Raw genomic sequence first — 22,012 nt, forward strand, 5'->3', positions numbered from 1 at the left:
GAGTAATTATGATGTGTTAAAGACATTAAACAGTGTTGGAGAGGAGTACAGAGATTTCTGTAATCACTGCTTATTCATTCATTTAATTATTTTCACCCTTGAAGAGGGAAAACTGCAGAAACCTGGCTGTTATCACCAAGGGACTCATATCTGTGCTCACTGCTCACGAGGTGTGAGAAGCCCTAGAGTGTTTCTCACCGCTGACAGTACAGTAGCTGCACTGTTTGCCTTTAATTGATCCTCCTCAGGGACGACTTTGGCAAGAGCAGACTACCTGCTGGCTCACTCACCTCCGATTTCCACCTGATGAAAAGCTTGTAGCTATGACAACCTGCGTGTACCCGCGAGTGTGTGTGCTGTGATATTTCTGCAGTGAAGTGGACCGCATCTCGTTTGGGGGATAGAAAGATGAGAATGATGCGCTTCAGTGTTTGATTGATTTAGTGCTGCACCATTTGGGGTCAGGTGTTGAGTGGAAAGTTGTGGGTTAAAGATCGGATCTAGTTGGTGAAGTTCTTCACAAGAAATCTGACGTACTCTTGTGTTTGTGTGCCTACCTGCTGCCCCAGTTTTTGTGCCTCAGGTGTGCAGCAGCAACAATCATGTACAGCAGCCACATAACAGCTAACAAGTCTCGCGCTTAGCAGCACAGATCTTGACACAGCAGACAGAAACCACAGTGCTATAGTGGGTTAATTGGTTTTGTACTGTGCAGAGCATCTTCATTATCTGGTGAGAAATGGGTGCCACTTGGAATACATGCACTCTGACTTACTGTCTGTATTCCTCTGAATATTCTCACTCGTTTTATTTTTGCTTCCAAAAGTCATATACCATTGAAAGCAATTACCAGCTTAGATGTTTTTTTTCTTCAAGGCCACAAAAACAGACTTTATGTGATTTTGGTCCAAGCACTGTTGGAGCTGTTTCAAAACTGTCATTTTCTCCTTATATTCTGTTAGCAGGTGGATGGTGAGCTTCGAGCCATTATACTTCTAACAGTTCCATTTCCGGTGTATAATTTGTTGACTAGGTTGCTTAGTTTTGCATTAAAAAATCTTGTGTAAATGTCAGAGTTCATGATTCCCATGAATACATACATACCAACACCACTGCAAGAAAAGCAGCTGTAGATTTTGCTCTAAGGGTGGCCTGAAGGGTGAAGGAGGGAGTCAGTCTGGTTGAAAACCTTCTCTAGACTCCACAAGAAAACTTTTAATGCCACATTCAAGCATATTAAATTTCCTTTACCTGTCCATTGTAGATTTAATTCACTATCAAGTTAGATGCTGAACTTTATTCATATTAGAAGGATGCATGTTTTCCTATACAATCAACTCTTTTTTTTCTTCCAAAGCATGTAGTTTCATTTTTTTTAAAAAGTGTTATTTTGTAACAGTTAAAGATGGAGCTGGTAGATTTTTGTTGGGAGTGGGTTAGGGTTAGGACAGGAATAGAAACGAGTTTATCAGAGCAAGAGCTCTGGTTGTGAACTTTGGAGACAACGTTAGTGAAGTGAAGCTGAGTTGGTCTGGACATGTGCAGAGGAGGGATAGTGGATGTAATGCATAGAGGATGTTGAATATGGACCTGCTAGGCACTGAGAAGGTTTATGGATGTATTCCTTTTCAACCTGTATGTTTTATAACCATACCTGGACTTGTAGCCAATGTTCCCTCTAAGCTGCGCACGTGCTTGCGCACTGCTGGCACGGTCTCTGCGAACAGAAAATCTGCGTTGTGCACACAAAAAAAATCTAATCTGAATTGAAATTAAGATTAAAACTTTAATAATTCTGTTTTGCGGTGTTAGTCAGTAAGTGACTGGCTGCTCATTAAAAGTAAGGAAAACCCTCGAAAGCACTCTCCACTGTGAGAACAAACAAAACCAAAAAAACCCCAACCCTTTCCTATTGGTTGAAAAATGTGCCATGTCGACCAATCAAAAAATGAGATGTGAGAGATTTGTGATGTTTAGCGCAAATCTTGTGTAGTTAGTGTGTAGTGTAGTCAATAGTTTTGTTGTGTGTGTCAGAACAATGAGGCGACTGCTGAATGTTACAGGTGTTACAGCAGTGATACATCTCCTGTTGTCAGGCCTGCAGGTTTCAGGCTGTTGTTCTCCTTTATCTCATAGTGGACAGAAATGATTTAATTTGTGTGGCATCAGACTTGATGCAGAACAGCTGATTGTTCTGTAAATAATTTGAAATGTTTGTTTAAAAAAAGTCTTGGCTGCATTTTTAAGTAAACAGCTGGAAAAAACTCAGTTACTTTTTTGAAGAAGTAACTATATAATTAATTGCCCAACATTGGTCATTATTTACTGTATTTTGCATTAAATAGAGCATTGACACGTGTAATACACGTCTTTTAACCATGTCATTTTACTCAACAAAGCTGCCCTAACTGACCTTAAGTACTATACTAACCTACACATTATTCATGAAACGGGTCTGAAGTAGCGCTGTATTTATATGCACTGTTGATAACATGTTTGTCATTTTGAATAAATCCACACTTCGCCTCACACAAAAGGTAGGGCTGTTAGATTTGTCTGTTTAGATGTTGTCCTTGGCAGGATTGATATTACTGTGATGCTTCTACTCTTTATGGATAAGTGAGGGGTTTTAAGTAAAAGCTGTTCACGAAATGCAACGCAAGCAGTGACTGTTTGTGTTACATTGGGTCTTTTAGGTCACCAGTGATGGCAGGTGGACTGTTTGCTGTGGATAGAAAATGGTTCTGGGAGCTGGGAGGATACGACACTGGTCTGGAGATCTGGGGAGGAGAGCAGTATGAGATCTCCTTTAAGGTAAATATGTATAGATAATATTATCCATTATATTATGTTTTTGATGTTAAATTGAGGATGTGAAGCCAGATTATATTCTTGCCTGTAACCTGTTTGTTAATGGTTCTGTATGGAGCCACTCTGCCATAGTTTTAGCCTTTCATGATTACATCAGTTCAAAAAAAAATAATTAAATAAAAGATTGCCTGCAAATTAAAGGTGTTCCCAGACAATGTTATAATCCTTTCATTGCCCTCCGGCAAATCTATAAAATACTAAACTTTTTTTTTTTCAAAAGGACCAAGGGAGTTGTTTTTGTTCTGGCTTTGGGGGTCAAGCTGAGAGTGTATTTCTAATGTTTCCTTTTAACTCTTTTAAACACGCTTCAGCCACATCTTAACAAGCTCAGACAGCACTGAAAACACTCGTAATGCCTATTTACTTTTATGTCTACTTTAGCGTCAACGCTGTTGACAGAGGGGGGTGGTGGAGGTGGTAGGAAGATGTCCACGGGAGTGTTCTTCTCCTCTCACCAAACATTTCTGTGATCAGATTCATAGTAGAAGAAGACAGAAACACAGAAAATCCCTTTGTGTTTCTCAGAACCAGATAGAACAAATAGTTGTGCACACATTTATAACATCAGTATGTTTCTCACACCAGCTCAGTGAATCACTACACCAGTCCAGCCATTATTATTATTATTATTATTATTATTATTATTATTATTGTTATTATTGTTGTTATTATTATTATTATTAAAGCTTAAAGTTTGCATTATTAGAAGTATGGTCACTAGGACCGATGAATTGGTGCAAAGCACAGACTGTGGCCTATAAAAGATGTGTCCTGTGTTTGGAGGCTTTCATTTAGCTGTGTATCACTGCCAACTTGGTTGTTTTGGAAACAGAAGTAAAGTGAGCTTATTTTCATGAGCAAAAATCACTTGGAATAACTGAACATGAGATATAGAAATTAACGTATTTGGCGATTAGACTCAATTACACATGGCATAGCAGAACAAAATCCCAGCAGTTACAGGATTTACGATGGTGGTGGTGAAGATGAAGACTGAGGCTTGGGCGGAGCTCTGACTGAGGTGCTTGTGGAGATGGGTTGCATGAATGAGAGTTTGAAAGGGAGAAAGAAATGAACACACGCAGAGCCTGATTGGCTCAAGGGCAAGGAGATGATTGGACTAAAGCGGGGCGATCGTGGCTCAAGAGTTGGGAGTTCGCCTTGTAATCGGAAGGTTGCCGGTTCGAGCCCCGGCTTGGACAGTCTCGGTCGTTGTGTCCTCCTGGGATCAAAGCAGTTTTCTTTTCCTTGTTAATTGAATGTGTAAACCAATCACTGAACTGGACCTCTTGATTTTGTTCATGTTTTCATTCACATTTTTATCAATTTAATTATAAAAATATAACTAATAAAACATATAGTCTTTAGATACACTATATATTATGCTTTTGACTACATCTGCATCTGACTAAGCTTAGCACAAAAGTAAGGACATTTGTGTTTGGTTGATTAACACCAGTCTAATTATCCTTAAATGGTACCTCATTTGGAAAATTGCATTTGTGGGTTGAGAAGCAGCTTTGAATATGTGGGTTGCACCCATGAAAAACTTCAAATCAAAGATTCTATTGACTCCTGTTGGGTGTCATTTACTGGATTGGATTATTGAACTCTTAAGAAACAAGACATACTGGCAATTTACAAATGTTTTCATTTATTTATTCACTCAGTAGCATCTGGAAGAAACATTCACAGCCACAACAGCTTGGCACTTCATCCTCGTGCTGGTCACAGATTGCTTTTGTCAGCATTTGTCACAAGTCCGCCAATGTTTTCGTGTGAGTTACAGATTAGAAGCACCGTTACTACAAAGAAATAATCAACCAAACACATATTTCTGTCCTTTTTGTGCTGTTTATATGCCCATAATTTTTAAAAATAACACTAAGACACTGTATAGTTTCTATGAAAGGTGAAAGCATCTACAGAATCCTCAACATTGTGTGTACCAGGCTGTAAACATGCTTTTTTTTAATCTTGATTGAGTTGGGTGTAGTACCTTGGGAGTCTGAAATGGGGAGACTTACCTGCTTTTGGAGCCAGCTGTAAATGGCCATGTCAGACAATGATTCTTTTAGCGCTTCTGTGCTGGCCTTATCTTTTAACTTAAGGTTTACTGGTTAGAATTAGATTATAGCAATGCGCTCATTTGTCAAAATTTTTGGTTTCTGACTCCAAAAAACAATGATAAGAACAACCGTCTGGGGTCTAAATTTCAAGAAACCAATGGGTGAAGTCACTGTAGGTATATAAAGTTGTGAATATAAGAGAAGGAATTTGCCCAATGCTTACCATAAATGACAACACTATACAAAATAAGAAGATGTAGAAGAGGAAAACTGATGTACAGATGTCTGGGTGGAAATAAAATCGGTTTCTGAATGACTGATTAATTCCAAAAACCAAGGTCACCTATACCTGGATACCCATGCGTCATGATGCAAAAGTATAATCCATTTTTAAAACTATAATATGATGGATTGTACTGCAGTTGAGTGTCTTTAGGTCTGAACAAAAGGTGAGGATTAGAAGCCGGGCATGTGAAACAAATGATAGGCCTAGACTAATGCCATCAATGGCCCAGGGCTGAGCCTGGTGAGAACAGCTTTTAATACAGTTTTCTGTCTAACTTAAGTAATCATTAAGATAATACCCTTTACCAAGGTTAGTATTTTGGTCAAGATTATCACTATTAATTTTTCCTATTAGCGCATGCCTTGCTGTGCCTCTTAAGTCTACTTTATATGCTCAGATATTCAATTTGGTTTCCTTTTTATTAAGATCCCCATTAGCTGATATAGTGCAGACAGCCAGTCTCCTGAGGTGAGAAGATTAACAGGCTCTCCTACTAATCCTTACAACCAAACTGCTGCTCCCACAGACAGCCGGGCCCTGCTTGCATGTGAAACACAATTACTTTACTCAGTGGTACAGTTAATCTAAAGCTCCATCCTGGTGACAGCGGTGTGGGAACACCAAGCATTTCCAGCTCACACACCAAGATAATGTCAGAACATAAAGGCCCAAAGAGCAGAAGCAATGTGACCTCACAGGGAGGGTGAGAGGGACAGTGCAGGCATAAAACCAACTGCGGAGTCTTTATATTGCTTCGGACGAGCTTCATTTATGCAAACATTTGGAGACAGAGCTGCTCTGGAGGCAGAAATAATTAAACCTCCATGGATGGAGCCAGAAAAGGGGTATTTGTTCAAAGAAAACATTTGCCAACTTCCAAATAGTTGGCAGGGTAAAACTTTTCTAAAAACATAAATTGAAAAAAAAATGTTTTTAAAAGAATGTTATTTCATATTTATGGATTTAGCGCTGGATGGACATAGACAGCTACAGACTAACTTTTCTACCCTTGCCTGTGATAAAATCATCTTATTGAAAGAATAAAAAGTACACTGGCTTTCTGGTTCTTGTTTCCACGGCAACATCATCAAATAATATGTATTTGCTCATATTATGTTTGATGTGGATTTTTCCCCTTCCTGCTTATTATAGTTTTTTTTATATTGGTCTTTGGTCAATTAAATTTACTTGTGATTTCAGAAAATCACAATAAAAGTCAACTCAAGGGATGAGATCTATAATATAGACAGAAATATAACTCATCCCTTTGGGGAAACACGTCGTGATAGATAGAAATAAAATAATAAACAGGACAAACTCAAACTTTGGAACAGAGAAAACGTACAGCTAATGGATGGAGAGTAAGAGAAAGGAAGAGATGGAGAAGTGCTCAGGATGCCCTGTAGCAATCTATAGTAGGCCTGCAAGGTAATAGTTCAGGTGACCCTGGTCCAGCCTCTAGTTGGTTGAAGAATAATGTCAAAAGCTGATGTTCTGTTTTGTCTGCTCACTGTGAGGTTTTCAGGATAAGATTGGGCAAATTTAACTTGATTCTGGTTTTGACAAGAAGCTTCTGTTGGGGAACTAGCTCTCTTTCTAGGTCTTCTTAAGACTCTTGCTGCAGTGTTTTGGATCAAGTGAAGGCATTTCAGAGTGCGTTTAGGGCAAGCAGATTACAGTTGTAACAAATGCTTGGACTAGTTTTTCAGCATTACCCTGAGACGGGATGCTCCCATTTTTATAACGCTGTGCAGGTTTAAAAAAAAAACTAAAAAACAAAGAAGCTGTGTGAGTGAAAGGACAAATCTCAGTCAAAGACTATTCCGAGGTTCCTCAGCATGCCAAGGTAATGCCATCCAGTGTAAATCTAGTCCAGGTGTCACGCCAGACTCATAAGGCATCTCATAAAACATCCTGTTGAAAGAAAACACTGACACACACACACACACACACACACACACACACACACACACACACACACACACACACACACACACACACACACACACAAACAAAGAAAAAAAAAACCACACAAGGTCAGTCCATTCAGATTGTTGTTCTAGTCCCAGAGCATTAAAATGCAATTGATGCTATTGTATACTGACTTTAGATTTAGTGCTGCGAGCATTTTGTTAGATCATTATTATTCATGCAGTGGAAGCAAAACACATGACCAGGCCACTGAAACACAGAAGAAAATCAAACTGTATGCATTCATGTTTTATTTATTCTTGGACACGAGTACAGACAGCTCAAGTTCTTGTTGCACTTTAAGTCAGTGCTGGATTTTTTTTCTTGCAGCAACATATTTTATTTATGCATTTGGAGTGAATTCAGTGGTTCTGTAGTTTCTTTTCTTGAACTGAGCTGTGAACACTCATGTGAGCAGAGAGACTCTAGCTGTACTAGAGTGACAGTGATAACAGCACAGGGTCATGAGAACTTCATGCCTGGACGATATATGAGTTTAATGTTACTTGGACCGTGAAACACATTTTCATGTGACGAGATTACACGCCTCATTAATGAAAGTCGAGCTGCTATAGAGGAACATTAACTGGCCTGATAGCGCTTTTTCTTTGTAGATTTCTAGATAGTCAGTGGTTTTGTCTTATTGTTTTAATGTCTGTAAGCTTAGTCTGCAAGTTTAATTAAAATTTGAGCCCCAAATGTGTTTAACCTCCTAGGACCTGGCGTTCACATATGTGGATATCACATTTTGGGTTATTTAGACCAAAACAATCAGTTTTGCTCTACAAGGGCCTGGTATCCACTTACGAGGACATTATGCTGCTACCGTTCTATCTAAATTTTATATGAATATCCTCATATGTAGCTCTCATTTTTCTTAGAAACAAAAATTAGGAAAAAAGAAAAATCTGGCAATTCTTTATTTTTACATTCATTGGGTCCCAATCAGCCCAAATATCAAAGAGAGATTAAAAATGCATGCCATGGAAGAGTTCGGTTCTTAGGAGGTTAAAGTTTGAACCTGACATAGAGTAGGTTTTATGTTTTGGCTTGAGCTTGACTGTTAATTCCTGCCCTTGGAAACGGCAGTTGGCAAAACAATTAAACATGTTAATGTTTAATGAACGTCTTCATAATGAAAAGCAAAATACAACTTTCAAGCCATGTGTGCCAAGGTTTATGTTAATTGCTTTCAGAACCTGAAATATTTACCTTTTGTTGCCAACCAGATTGTCAGTTTAATATTTTTAGACTGTCAGAATAATTCAAAGTATATCAATAATTCACTGGCACACATTAGTGTCTCAAAGTTAAAACCCAACACAAATAGATTCATGTCTTTATGGCGGTTCCTACGGGATAGGTATTTCATCTACTTGTATTGCAAAAGCGATATTAAAAACTGCTAGAAGAAAAAAAAAAAGTGTTGCTATGCAGGTACTGCTAAAAATCTCATAGAGCAGCCCGTAGAAAATGATTCATCCATTGGAAACCAAAAATATTTTTAATGTATTTTAATCACTAAAAATCCTTGAATAATAATCAAACTTGTTTGAAGTTAAACACTAAACATTCCTTGAACATTTGGGATTCAATTACCGGCTTCTATTTTTCCTTGCCTCCTGTAAATTCACTTAAATTTTATTTGTTCGGCACCAAATCACAAGAACAGTTGCCTCAAGGCAGTTTTTTGCAAGGTAAAGACCGTACAGTAATTCAGCTGCAAACCTCAGAGTCAGACAATCCCCAATGAGCAAGCATGTGGCGACAGTGGGAAGGAAAAGCCCCCCTTTGGCAGGAAGAAATCACCAGCAGGCTCAGGGAGGGGCAGCCATCTGCTGTGACCAGTTGTGGGTGAGGGGATGTAGACAGGACAAAAAATAAAAAACTCATAATCATAAGGTGAGAGTGAGGTCACTTCAAAATCCACATTTCGAAAAATGTTTTTCCTCACATAATCTACAGTTTGTGTATGCTAGCTTATTGATTTTGGTTCTAGACCAGGCCATATGAAAAGCTGTGCAACAATAAAAACATCTGGCAGAATCTCAGATTTGCACATGGTGCTTTGATCCACCAGCAAAGGTAATTCTGTTTTTGCTCTGTTTTATTTTGATTTGCTTAAAAGTTTAGTTTTCACTTCCCCATAAGTTGCTGGCTAGGTTTAAGAAAAGATCAGCTTTTTGTTTATTACATAAACACCTTAGCAGCATTAACATTAACTTTGAAAAAATCCATTAAATAGTTCATTTAAATGTAACAGCAAGAGATTCTTTAGAAGCATCCATATGTGACATGTTGCTACTGAGACATGTCTGAGTAATACCATAACTCAGTGCCAAAGGACACTGTGCATATCTTTGAGATGCCTGTGGGTTTGATGAATTGACAGCACTTGATGACTTGGAAGGACAACTAGCTGATATTTCAGTCTTCAGCATTTGAGATGCAATCTGCTCTACGTTCCTCTATAGTTTCAATGTTATCATCTCTGCAGGGTGGGAGCCACTGAGCCACACATCTCAGGAAACTACAGAAAAAAAATTCTTTGTATCTACACATCTACATATGAACTGCTGTGTAGTAATAGGTTTACAGTTAGAGATCGGCTCAGTTCATTCAAAGGGTTTGCCGCGATCCTTCAACGATTTAAAAAACGCAAACTAATGAAATGTATGTCTGTATAACTAGAAGTGATGTATAAAACATGTTCTTTTCCTTCGCTCATGTCTAAGTTGTCAAACTTTCCCCACGTTTAGCCTGTTTAGTCTCATATTAGCAGACTTTTTTGCAGGACCAGCAGCACCAAACCACTCTTTCTCTCTGCCTCTCTCTTTGGCTGTCTTCAAACTTGTGTTGATAGTATTTACTTATGTTTCAAATGAGCTTCTCATTTCTATTCATTTAGTTTTGCTAAAACAAAACCCATTTTCCATCCTGCCTGCTGTATTTAAGTCTTTCTTTTATTTCTCGCCCCTTTCATAGCCTCCCTTTCTTCTCATGGTCTGTTTTCCTCATTGAAAGCCAAGTAAGCAAATCATCACAGTTGCCTTTGTTATTGCTGGAGGATTAAAATGAAGACACACTGTTGAATGTCTCTGTTATGTCAGATAGACAGCTAAAAAGAAGAAGAAGCAATGATGCTTTGTTTTTGCTTCAGACAACACTTCAGACAAAGGTACTTAAAAGCTATTAAAAAAGTAACAAAAATGTTGTTTTCCCATAAAACGGCAGAAGTTTTAGTAAACCAGTTGTGTTTTTTGAATACCAACAATATTCTAATAGTGTCGTAACATAAGCATTGTATCAGTGATTTGTCAGAAAGACCTTTTCTCATCTGGTCCTCCTTCTTAGGTGAAGTCAGGTCACCATCTTGGCATAATTTGTTTTTGTGCCCCCTGCCTCCTCTGCTCTGTCCTCTCATCTTTATTACATCTTCTCTCTCCTGTTGGTCTCCCAGGATTTATAAGCCTCTTCGAATCACTGTACCTTATTCCTCCTTCTGCTCAGCCATCAGTCTTCTGCTCATCTCTGTCGTCATCTCCTTCCTTCACCTTGCTTTACCTTTGTGCATCTCTTTGAATCTTAAAGAGCAAAGCTTCTAAACACCATAAAGATTCATCAGATGAAAGTATTCTTTCCCTCTCTTTGTGTCTCTGAAGCTGTGGATGTGTGGTGGTCGGATGGAGGACATCCCTTGCTCCAGGGTAGGACACATCTATAGGAAGTATGTCCCCTACAAAGTGCCTGGTGGGATCAGCTTGGCAAAGGTAATTCTTCTCACTATGTGCAGTGGATCAGTGATGGATTTTCTGCATACTATAAAAGCAAAATACACAGGCTCTAACATTACTTCTGATACATTTAAGTCATAGAGCAACAATTTATTGTATTCTATAAACTAGTAGAGAACTAGTCAATGAGATAAAAAGCCTGATCAATTAAAGAAAATCCTTTTTTCCATTCCAGGAGCTCCTTTTTTCATTTTTTAAAAGACTAATAATTCTGATTTTACTGAATTACAGTAGTATATGGTAGTATAATGCTATAATATCCTAAGGAGTACTAGAAGGAGTATTCAATCTGGATTATGGTGCATCCCATCACATGCTTGCTCACACTCACCACCCCCTACCCTTTAAAAAAATTCTTATTGTTGCCAGTAAGATTTTTAATAAGGAATGAATGATTAACTGTCAACCAGCATGCTTCAAACAAGAGTAAACATTTAGGTAAACAGATTTTTGACAAACTAGTGTTTTGTTGTATTCACACTCAGGGTTTAAAAGCAATACAGAAACATGATTTTTGGATCTCTGCTAATTATGACGTTATATGGAAGATGGGATGTTTTTAGTAGATATGTGTATGTGTAAGTGTGTATTCATAAAAGTACAAACACACACACACACACACACACACACACACACACACACACACACACACACACACACACACACTGTAGCAACTTCTGTGCCTCTGAAGTCCACTGAGCAGTGAAGCTGAATGCATCCCTGCCTTTTAAATGAACCTTTAGCTAATTAACCCCAATAAACAAGTAAACAGAAACATACATTAACCCTGCATGTAAACACACATGCTATACATTTGCATGCACACACAGAGTGGTGCAGGGTTTGTATTTTCTGCATCCTCTGCTAAGTACACTACTCTTTCATCTCAGTGTACTTTACAGTCTGCTCAGCATTCACTCATAAAAGACCACCAGGCAAGAGGCCGAAATATGCAGGGTATCCACTATCTACAACTTATAGCCTTTCCAGGTGCTACTGTGAAGAATGAGCTTAAGTTCTTTTGTTATTTTTTTTTCAGCACCTACACAGAATAGGAAATTGTCTAAAAGTGCTTAATCATCTGAGGTGTAGCCAAACACCATTCATTATGTATGCCTCTGCTCTCAGCCTGAAACATGGCTCGGTATAGCTCAGTGTGTAGCTGAAAGTAACTGGCTTTGTTTTGTTTTTCTGAGGAACAGTCTCTAACTTAGCTTCATTGAAATGTTGATGTCCCTGAATCACCTGACCCTTTACATAAAAGCGGATAGTTCTTTTTTTCCCGTTTGTTGAGGTATCATTTCAATCAAAGCTGAATCAAAGAGAGCACTCTATAGGTCAGTTTCAATATATGTAGCTCAAATACAATGGTCAAAAACGGCAGCAATAAAATGCCGTTGTCTTGGCAGATTCCTAGAGACAAATATACAGTAAAAAAAAAACCCAGCATACTAGGTAAACATAGTTCACACCAGTCCATGGCAGCTCTCCATATAATTGGTCTCACTGTCAGGAACTAAAGGACCTATACTAGGGTACTTGTTTGCAGGTGGAAACACAGACAGCTTCAGAATCCATTGACACAACACATAGTTGATGCATTAAAGCAGTGGTTCCCAGCCTTTTCTGTGCCACGGACCGGTTTATGCCCGACAATATTTTCAAGGACCGGCCTTTAAGGTGTTGCGGATAAATACAACAAAATAAAACTAGTACCAAAAAAAAAAGAAGGTTTATTCATAACACACGTGAAAAGATGGAGGAAAACCGAGTTAGCAATAAAAACGATAACAAAATAATGCTGAAAACTGTTAAAAACCCTGAAAACCATACATTTCACACCTGAGCCTCAACTGTCGCGGCTCGGTACCAAACGACTCACGGACTGGTACCGGTCCGAGGCCTGGGGATTGGGGACCGCTGCATTAAAGTATAAAGCCACAACAAATTGAAGAGAATGGGAATGTTAAAGTTTGCATTACTCATAAGTGGACCCTTAAACCTTTTTTATGACTCCCATTATTGATAATGTGTTAGAGGTTCCTATTGTGTGAAATTTGAATTGTCTGCTAACAAAAAACAATTTTAAAGAATTAATCCAACCATGTGAAACTCCTTTTAACTTGATTTCAGAATCTAAAACGTGTAGCAGAAGTTTGGATGGACGAATACGCAGAGTATGTGTACCAGCGTCGACCTGAGTATCGGCACCTGTCTGCAGGTGACATGACAGCGCAGAAAGAGCTGAGGACCCGATTAAACTGTAAAAGCTTTAAGTGGTTTATGAATGAAGTGGCCTGGGATCTTCCCAAACACTATCCACCAGTAGAACCTCCTGCTGCTGCTTGGGGAGAGGTAAGAGCTGGATTAGTTCATGAAACTGCTTTCATATATGTAGAGAAATTAAATAAATAGATGTATGCATAGAGATACAAACTAAAAAATAAATGAAAAAACACATCTGGAAAGGTTTTTGTGTGTACAATGAATATGGAATCGCTAAACTGAATACATGTCTGCAGTTAGATGTCATAATAAAAAATAATAAATACATTTTAAAAAATCTGTGAATCCAACTTTGTTCCCATTGTGTTTTCATAATTCCAGAGACTATACAGGCATAGGGTATGTTTCGTGTTTGATTTTTCATTTAGAATCCCGGACAAGCCCCCAATTGTAACCAGCTGGCTCAAGGAACATGACTCCACACAGTCACATCCAGCTGCACTTGGTCATACATGTGTAACATGCCTCTGACATCTGCTGCAAAATTCCCTATTTCTCCAATCCATTAACTCCCCTTTAAATAGCCGAGCATCCGCCTGTAGCCACAAAGGGAATATTTACTAATCACTCACCAATTTTTGTACGCAAACTATTTGCTGAAAGTAATTAGCTCAGAACCTGGATGCTAAATTGTATTCTGCTGCTATAAATAAATTCAAATAGATATATAATACTGCGGTGTGTAGCTCAAATAAATCATTTAGTATCAGAAAACAGACAGTTAATGAGCATGTTTCAGTTGTGCTGCAGAGAATATTTTCGTGGCAAAAGCAAGATGAATAATTATATCTAATCAAGATGAAAATTATTACAAAATGTATGAAAATTAACTCTGCGTAATGAAAAGGTCAAAGTATTTTTCCAGCTTTCTTTTGAAAATATCGTCATCTTCTAGTTCCCTGTTTGTTGTCTGGGAATCATGTTTCATGCCTTAGGGCTCTTTTGCTAACTCATTTCATGGAAAGAAAAATTAGTGTATTCACAATATTCAGATTCTGCTCTCAATGTACCCAAACTGAAGCCACAGAAGTAAAGCTGTTGGAAATATGAACAACTCTAGTTACCCTATCCTATGATCAGCCAAAGCCAAAAATAATTTCTTTTAGGAACAGATTACCAAAGTTTGAAATTTTCAACAGACTTAACAAAAATCTATAATTTCACTGTAAAATTTCATCATGAATGTATTATGTGACTGTAACAAGTTCACGAAAAACTAGCTTAAGGCAGGAAAATTGTTTCTACTGGTTTCAACTTGTAATGTTTTGAGGGTTTTTTGATTTAAGAAAAATAGATTACTGATAAGAATTGTTAAAAAGGTATAAAGGATTGAGGTACGCGCTAAAGAATTCTCAGTGGTATAAAAAGACAAGAAACAGTGATGAAACACGTTTGCAATAACACACTATTTTTTAGTATTTTTAACAAGCTGCAGTTCCTATCGGTGCCTAGTTACACTCCTGGAAGGCAAAAAATGCCTCCAAGCCTTTACATGTGAAGTGCACAAAAAAGAACTTAAGAAAAAAGATAAAACTGAAAATCAATCTGCTGACTACAGTCAGTGTATGGATTTACTTGTGTAGGACTAAGAGCGGAGATTATACTGTGTATTGTAATCTCAGCATGTTTATGGGTTTCTGGTTTATGTCAGTTTATCATAGTTATATATGTGCTTTTCAGATACAGAATGTGGGCAGTGGAATGTGTATGGAGGTCAAACACTTTGTGTCAGGGAGCCCCATCCGCTTGGAGAACTGTGTGAAAGGCCGTGGTGAGGTGGGGTGGAGTCACGGACAGGTAAGGGCACCCTCTTAAATGAGCTTATTGGGTTTTCAGTTCATATCCTAAAGCCTCTGAGATGTTGTTCTAGCAACATGATGGGTTGTTAACAAGCTGTTTTTTTTTCAGGTAAATTATTTTCATTTGTTTTCTTACTTTAGTAGCATGTTAATGAAAGTGTGTTTTTACCAACAAGGTATATTAAGGAGGAAAAAAAAACTAAACAGACAGACAGAAAGTGGACCTTTTTAATGTCATGCTATTCATTTTTAGCCAAACCCTAATTGGGCTAAATTAAACAAACAGCAAATAAAAAAGAAAATTAACAGGTGGAGAAAAGACGTCGGTGTCAAAATAATACTGCAAAAGAACGATCATTTGTCCCATTATTTAAATTGTTATATTTGAATTACATTTGGCCCTGTCATTTTTATCCTATAATTGTACAAAATTAAGTCTAATCACTTAATTGAGATACATTTTAATAGTACTATTAATTCAATTCAATTCAATTTTATTTATATAGCACCAAATCACAACAAAAGTCACCTCAAGGCACTTCATAGATACAGAGAAAAACCCAACAATCATATGACCCCCTATGAGCAAGCACTTCGCCGACAGTGGGAAGGAAAAACTCCCTTTTAACAGGAAGAAACCTCCAGCAGAACCAGGCTCAGGGAGGGGCGGGGCCATCTGCTGCGACCGGTTGGGGTGAGAGAAGGAAAACAGGATAAAGACATGCTGTGGAAGAGAGACAGAGGTTAATAACAGATATGATTCAATGCAGAGAGGTCTATTAACACATAGTGAGTGAGTGAGAATGAGTTACCTCATTCTAACTTTTGCAAAGTGATATGCTTCCCTGTGGAAAAACAGCTTGTTTTTTCAAAACTTCTAATTAGAATGTGGTGACCAAATGTGTACAGTTATCACATCCATAACATTTTGCAGCTTGTATGGTCATAGGGTGCAGTCCATATGTTTTAGGATGGCAAAACATTTTTCTTTTAATATCAAAAGTTCAATAAAAATAAAAACTGGATTTGATTCCAAATGTTGAACTTGGATTTGGTAACAGATCATAGGAAATGAACTCTTAATGGGTGAGACAGTAAAAACTTTAGTGACAAAAGGAAGTGATTCATATGTGTACTGTATATCTTAATTGATTAAGTGTACTGTGGTTTTGTACAGCATTACTACTAAAAAATGTATCATCATCCACAAACTTATGGACCTGAGTGTAAATGTAACCTCCAACTATTTGGGCTAGATCGATTGAACACTGATGTGGAGAAACTATTGTATAAATCAAATAAATCCAAAATGCTTATTTTATCGGCTTTACTATCTCTACACCATGTAACACTGCAACACTACCATAATAACCCCAATTTCAACAAGAAAATCAATCTGACAGAAAAAAAGGTAGAAATTTCACGTAGACAAAGGAAGGACAGTCAGATGTTGTTACAGCTCAGATGTGCTCCCTGCAGGTGTTAACATTTGGCTGGAGGGAGGATATCCGGGTGGGTGACCCCATACATACAAGGAAGCTGTGCTTTGATGCCATCTCCCACAGCAGCCCAGTCACCCTGTATGACTGTCACGGCATGAAGGGAAACCAGCTTTGGCGGTACAGAAAGGTATGATGAACAGAAATAGAGAAATTCTAGAGTTCACTGCTTGTAGAAAATTAGTGTATTTACTAATTCATCCTATTCAATGCTCTCCAACTGTCCTGGCCTTAGGAAGGTTTTATATTTGTTAAAAAGTCACCAAAGTAAAAATAAAAAAATAAATAAAAATTGAAATGTCAAGTATTTCAGTGTGTGCCTGGTAAAAAGTCGATAGACACTTTAAATTTTGCAGGAGCAAAGTGTAACATCCTGCCGGTAGTAATGCGTACATATGCCATATAGAACACCAACAAGTTTGAGAAATAGGTTTAATCGTTGTGGAGTATAAGGCTTTAAAATGTGTATTAATCACAGAGTATTAGATTTTTCTCTTTGTATAAAGAAGGAAATAAATGTCCTGTGAAGAAGTTAGCTTCTTGTATAATATGTATATGTTTATCTTTCCTCCAGGATAAGAGTCTGTATCATCCCGTCAGTAACAGCTGTATTGATAGCAGTCCGAGTGAGCGGCGAGTCTTCATGAACACGTGTGACCCTGCCTCTCTCAGCCAGCTGTGGTTGTTTGAAAGAACCAACACCACTGTGCTGGAGCACTTCAACCAGGGCACCAACTGAGCTTACTGAACAGTGAGATGACACGTCTTCCAAAAAGAACGATCATGACTCAAAGGTCATCTTTGTTCAAGTGAGTCTTTCTGAGGGAAGAGATGTTTGATTTTGTTTTGAAATGGACAAATTACTTTGCTTTTTAATTTCTCACACTGTTACTGTAGTGGCCTGAAGACTCGTGAAATTATTGGTAGTACATTTTAGAGTATACTTTTATGTTAAAAGTGGTCCTTGCCTGGCTGATAAACATAAAACACCATACAGGGTTGTATGTGTTGCTTCCAGTAGTTATGTTTGCAGCCAGCATAACCGGTGTAAGGCAACAGGGTCAAGGCTCACTACAGAAGGAAAACATGCTCATAAATCATAAAGCCCTGGTCACACAGACCTTGCTGCACCTGGGCAACCGTCAGTCAGTAAGGAACCTGTGTGTTCCCCAACCAGTTTGCAAGTGGTTGCTGGCATTCCCTAGGTGAAATTGGTTGCAAAAAGATACGGTGCTGTACCGAAAATCTCTTCGCTATAGCTTTGTTCTCTAGCATAATGCTGGTGTCTTATGTACTTTGCATGGAAGATGCTGATCTGCCTGCAAACATTTGCCAAAACTTCACAGTTAAACTGTAAAGTGTGTGAAGCAAACCCAAAATCATGGCCGTTCACACTAAAAGTAAAAATCGTGACTTTTTGACTTTGTGGCCTGCAGTGTGTTAATCCTATGATTGATTTTAAAGAAGTTTACTCCTTTAAAAAATATTTATATTTCATGTCGCCCAATGTGATGAACATTTATTGATGCAACTTCAATAATATTTAACAACGGTGAAGAAACTAGACACGAAACCACCATTACGATTATCATTAATGTTTTGCTAGTTTGCCTTTTTTTTAACTTCCTTAAGGATTACCCAGTAAGCCTGTTAAATAGAGCTATAATGGTCTCAGAATTTATGGAACCTGTATATCTTCCCTTTGTTTCAGTGTTGTCAAGGTATGAATGAAAGCTACAAGTGAATAAGACACAGCTTTCCAGACATACCCTGTGGTACAGTGATCTAGTGCAGTCCCTGAGAGCTGAAGAGCTGGTGGGACCACAAGCAGTGACATCCAGAATCCAATCATGAAGCGCAAGCTTGTCGTGGGAAAGGAGATAAAAGAAGGACATGCTTGCCTGAGCACCAGCACCCGAAACGCTCAGTGAGTGCAAAGACACAGTTCATTTTAAAATGCCTATTATAAAATCTGTGATTTTGATAATATTTTGATTCTGTTTATCGTCAGGATGGGAGAACGATGGTGAGACCTGACTGCCTTGTGGAAACCCTGAAAATGTGGAGCTTTTAAAGATGGAAGACTTGGACCTCAAAAATGTATAAGAGGAAAAAACTTAATTTGACTGCGGTAAAAATACTGATACTGATGCCAATACTGCTGGATTTAATGGATGAGCTATCCAGTTTTTATTTCATTTATTTATATATTTTTGTCAATGCTATCTTTTTACTCACGGCCCCAAGTTCTTTAAAGGCACAACTTGAGAAAATGAGGAGGGACAAAATCCTGCACAGTGTGTAGATTTACTAAAAATATACTTTTTTCAAAGGCACAAAGACTTTAAAGTGAACTTTTTTGTATAATGTTATAAACAAACTAAATATTACGTGAACATCATTTCAAAATGTATTTTGTGTTGTCTGGTAAATTACAGGTAAAAACTTCTTTTTTAAAATTATATTTTCATTAAATGTTCTGCTATGCTAAACTACTACTGAGGCAAGGTTAAGCAGTTTTCTCATGTGTACTGATTAACAGTTGTAAACCAACAGATATTTATGCCATTTACAGAAAACAAAAGTGAAGTTGCACTTTGCTTGTTTGCATGTGTTGGCAATTCTCTAACAGCTAAAGGAATTCTCAGGGTACAGCCCTGTCTCCCAAAAGTTTCATTATCATTTTATTGTTGATTTCTAAACAAAATGCAAGAAACCAGTGTGCACTCTTTTAATTCAATTCAATTCAATTTTATTTATATAGCGCCAAATCACAACAACAGTCACCTCAAGGCGCTTTATATTGTAAGGTCGACCCTACAATAATACATACAGAGAAAAACCCAACAATCAAATGACCCCCTATGAGCAAGCACTTTGGTGACAGTGGGAAGGAAAAACTCCCTTTTAACAGGAAGAAACCTCCAGCAGAACCAAGCTCAGGGAGGGGCGGCCATTTTTTCATAAACACATCTACAGATCATTCGGTCAGAGAGGTCCAGAATTGGCAGCACAGTGGTTTACAGCATAAGATTTTGGGTTTGTACCTCTCCGCATGGAGTGTGCATGATGTCCACATTCTTGCATAGATTTTTTTTCCAGGAGCTCAAATCTGTTCAGATCTCTATCATCAAAAAATATGCTATTTTTAGTCGATAGTAATAACTATCTTCATCTAGGAAACTCTTGCAAACTGGATTCAAAATCTCGGGATTTCAGGACTCTGGTGCACAGCCTGGGATCCTCATGCAAGGACCTGCTGACTGTTTTCACCTCATGCTTGGAGACTAAAAGGGACTCTGCAGTTGTGGAATGACCAGCCGAACTGAAGCACGCTACATAGTTAGCTTTAAGAAATATTGTTAATTATTTTTTAAAATATTTTTTTCTTAAATACACAGTATTTTATTACTGACTTTGCACTTGTGTATCGCATGATTCTACTGTAAGTTTTATTACCCTCTGCTCTTTTTATAGTTTATCAGCGTGTTTTTATTGTGTATAAAGCTGTGAAATGGTTTTAATAACTGCTATACATAGTTAAGTTGTCTTTCTTACTAAACTATTTTTAAAACTTAAATTGGAGCAAAGGTTTCACTTTTGCATTGCTTTTTAAAAAATCTTTTGCCATTTCCACTAGTTTAATTTCACATAGTTCAGGTTGAAATAAATCATATCACAACAGTGGCTAAGTTAGAAGCTTCACTTCCATTTTCTCAACTATCATAGTGATGAGTTGTCTCCACCATCAGCTGCAGAAAAACATGACATTTTAGAGAAGAAAGAAATAAAAGACACATATGCTGATTACTAATTTACTTGCAAATGTGACACATGAGAAATTGCATGCAGAGATGAGAAAATTGTATAGTTGTATAAGAGTGTCATTTTTAGTAGACAAGCCTGCAGGCAGAATATGTGCGTCAATAAAATGCGTATCAGTCAGTGGTGCCAATAAATGGTATGCAAAACAGGCAGAACAAACAACAGAAATCCATTCATGTAACTGAATAAAAATACAATGAACAGAAGAAAAAAATCAACTCAAAACTAAGCACTGTGTTCAACCTGTTGGATAAATTCAAATATGTCCCAAAATAATATGCAAACATTGTTGCACAAACTATATGACTGAAAGGAACAATCATACCATTGATATACCCAATCTGTGTGAGAAACTAGTCATTTTTTAACAGAGAGAATATGTTCCCGGCTACTCTAGAGTAACAGGCAACCTATGGATAACCTATGATCAGGCAGATCCTTGACTCAGCACCTGTATATGTCTGAAAACATCTTATTGGAAATCTGATAAAACAGAGGTCACGCAAACTCATCATCTCTGCTCAGTCTGGGGATAAAACCTGCACAGCAAGCTAACAATTATCTGCAAAGGACAGCAGCTGCTGAGGCCCAAAGTTCATTCGGCACTTTCACTTTTTTATTGACAGAGTGAGTCATCAACCTGAGTGGCAAATCCAATACCTGAGTATGGTTCCCGAGAAATTATTGGCTGTCTAATGCCATCAAGGTCAGACAAACAGTGGAAGCCACTGCAGAAATACCCCTAACCTGGAGATTTTTGCATGCAGTGAGGGTAGAGTAATATTGATGAGATGAAAATGAAGCAGAAATGGGAGAGTAAGTTAGGATGAATTATTAAACTTCTAGCATGTACTTATTCTATCTTATCATGGAGAAAAAACAAAACAGTTTTACTTCATGAATACAGTCATGAATACATATTTGTGCAGCTGCAGAATCATATAAACAGTACAAGTATGAACAAATTCTTAAATTTAGGCAGAAGAGTTGAAGACCCAGCATCCAATAAACATATCATGGTCATCATTAGACATATTAAAATGCACATTTTTACACCAATTTAGAGCACACACATACTGTAGAGTCCAGCAGATGAATTCAGCTGTGATTAATCAGGGAAGTTTTATTTATTTATTTTTTAAGTTCATTGAAGATTCTGTTGCTACAAAAACATGACAAACATCACAAATATTAGTTTTTATACAGTCAATATCTAAAATGACTGAAAAGACAGGTGGGTGGCATTTTTCTTGATAGTTATGAATGGCTTCACAGAAGCCATGTTTTGCATTTTTCTTTATTAAAAAATATCAGATTTGTTAAAAGCATAAAAAAACTAAATACTGACCTTTGTTTATGAACTGAGACCTTGGAATAACCAGCACTCCATGCACCAATCTAAGTAAGCACCCAGGCATATAGGAGACTAACAAGTTCTTCATAAAAATCAGAACATGGCTATTTAAAGCTTAGTAAGATTTTAAGATCAATACAAAATGGAACAGGCAGCCACTATAAATTTGCTGATACTGGAGTAATATGTTCATATTTCTCAGTGCCAGTTAAAATCTATTTTGTTTTACAGAGGTAGTGCTATCATATCTTAGACCGA

At 37.7% G+C, this 22,012-nt stretch overlaps 1 protein-coding gene across 1 annotated transcript in view; it reads left to right on the plus strand.

The window, feature by feature from the left end:
- Positions 1–20,101, plus strand: part of LOC309716232 (polypeptide N-acetylgalactosaminyltransferase 10-like) — an 88,411-nt gene extending 68,310 nt beyond the window's left edge. Inside the window, exons 7-14 of the mRNA XM_082549910.1 lie at positions 2,697–2,814; positions 10,860–10,967; positions 13,125–13,346; positions 14,958–15,074; positions 16,556–16,705; positions 17,150–17,384; positions 18,287–18,502; positions 18,587–20,101. Of these exons, the coding sequence (XP_082406036.1) occupies positions 2,697–2,814; positions 10,860–10,967; positions 13,125–13,346; positions 14,958–15,074; positions 16,556–16,705; positions 17,150–17,314 (880 nt within the window). The 3' untranslated portion in view covers positions 17,315–17,384; positions 18,287–18,502; positions 18,587–20,101. The remainder of the gene's footprint in view (positions 1–2,696; positions 2,815–10,859; positions 10,968–13,124; positions 13,347–14,957; positions 15,075–16,555; positions 16,706–17,149; positions 17,385–18,286; positions 18,503–18,586) is intronic.
- The last annotated feature ends 1,911 nt before the right edge of the window (positions 20,102–22,012 follow it).

The sequence above is a fragment of the Aulonocara stuartgranti genome, assembly GCF_965226115.1.
Source record: "Aulonocara stuartgranti genome assembly, chromosome: 10".
NCBI classification, from domain to species: Eukaryota; Metazoa; Chordata; class Actinopteri; order Cichliformes; family Cichlidae; genus Aulonocara; species Aulonocara stuartgranti.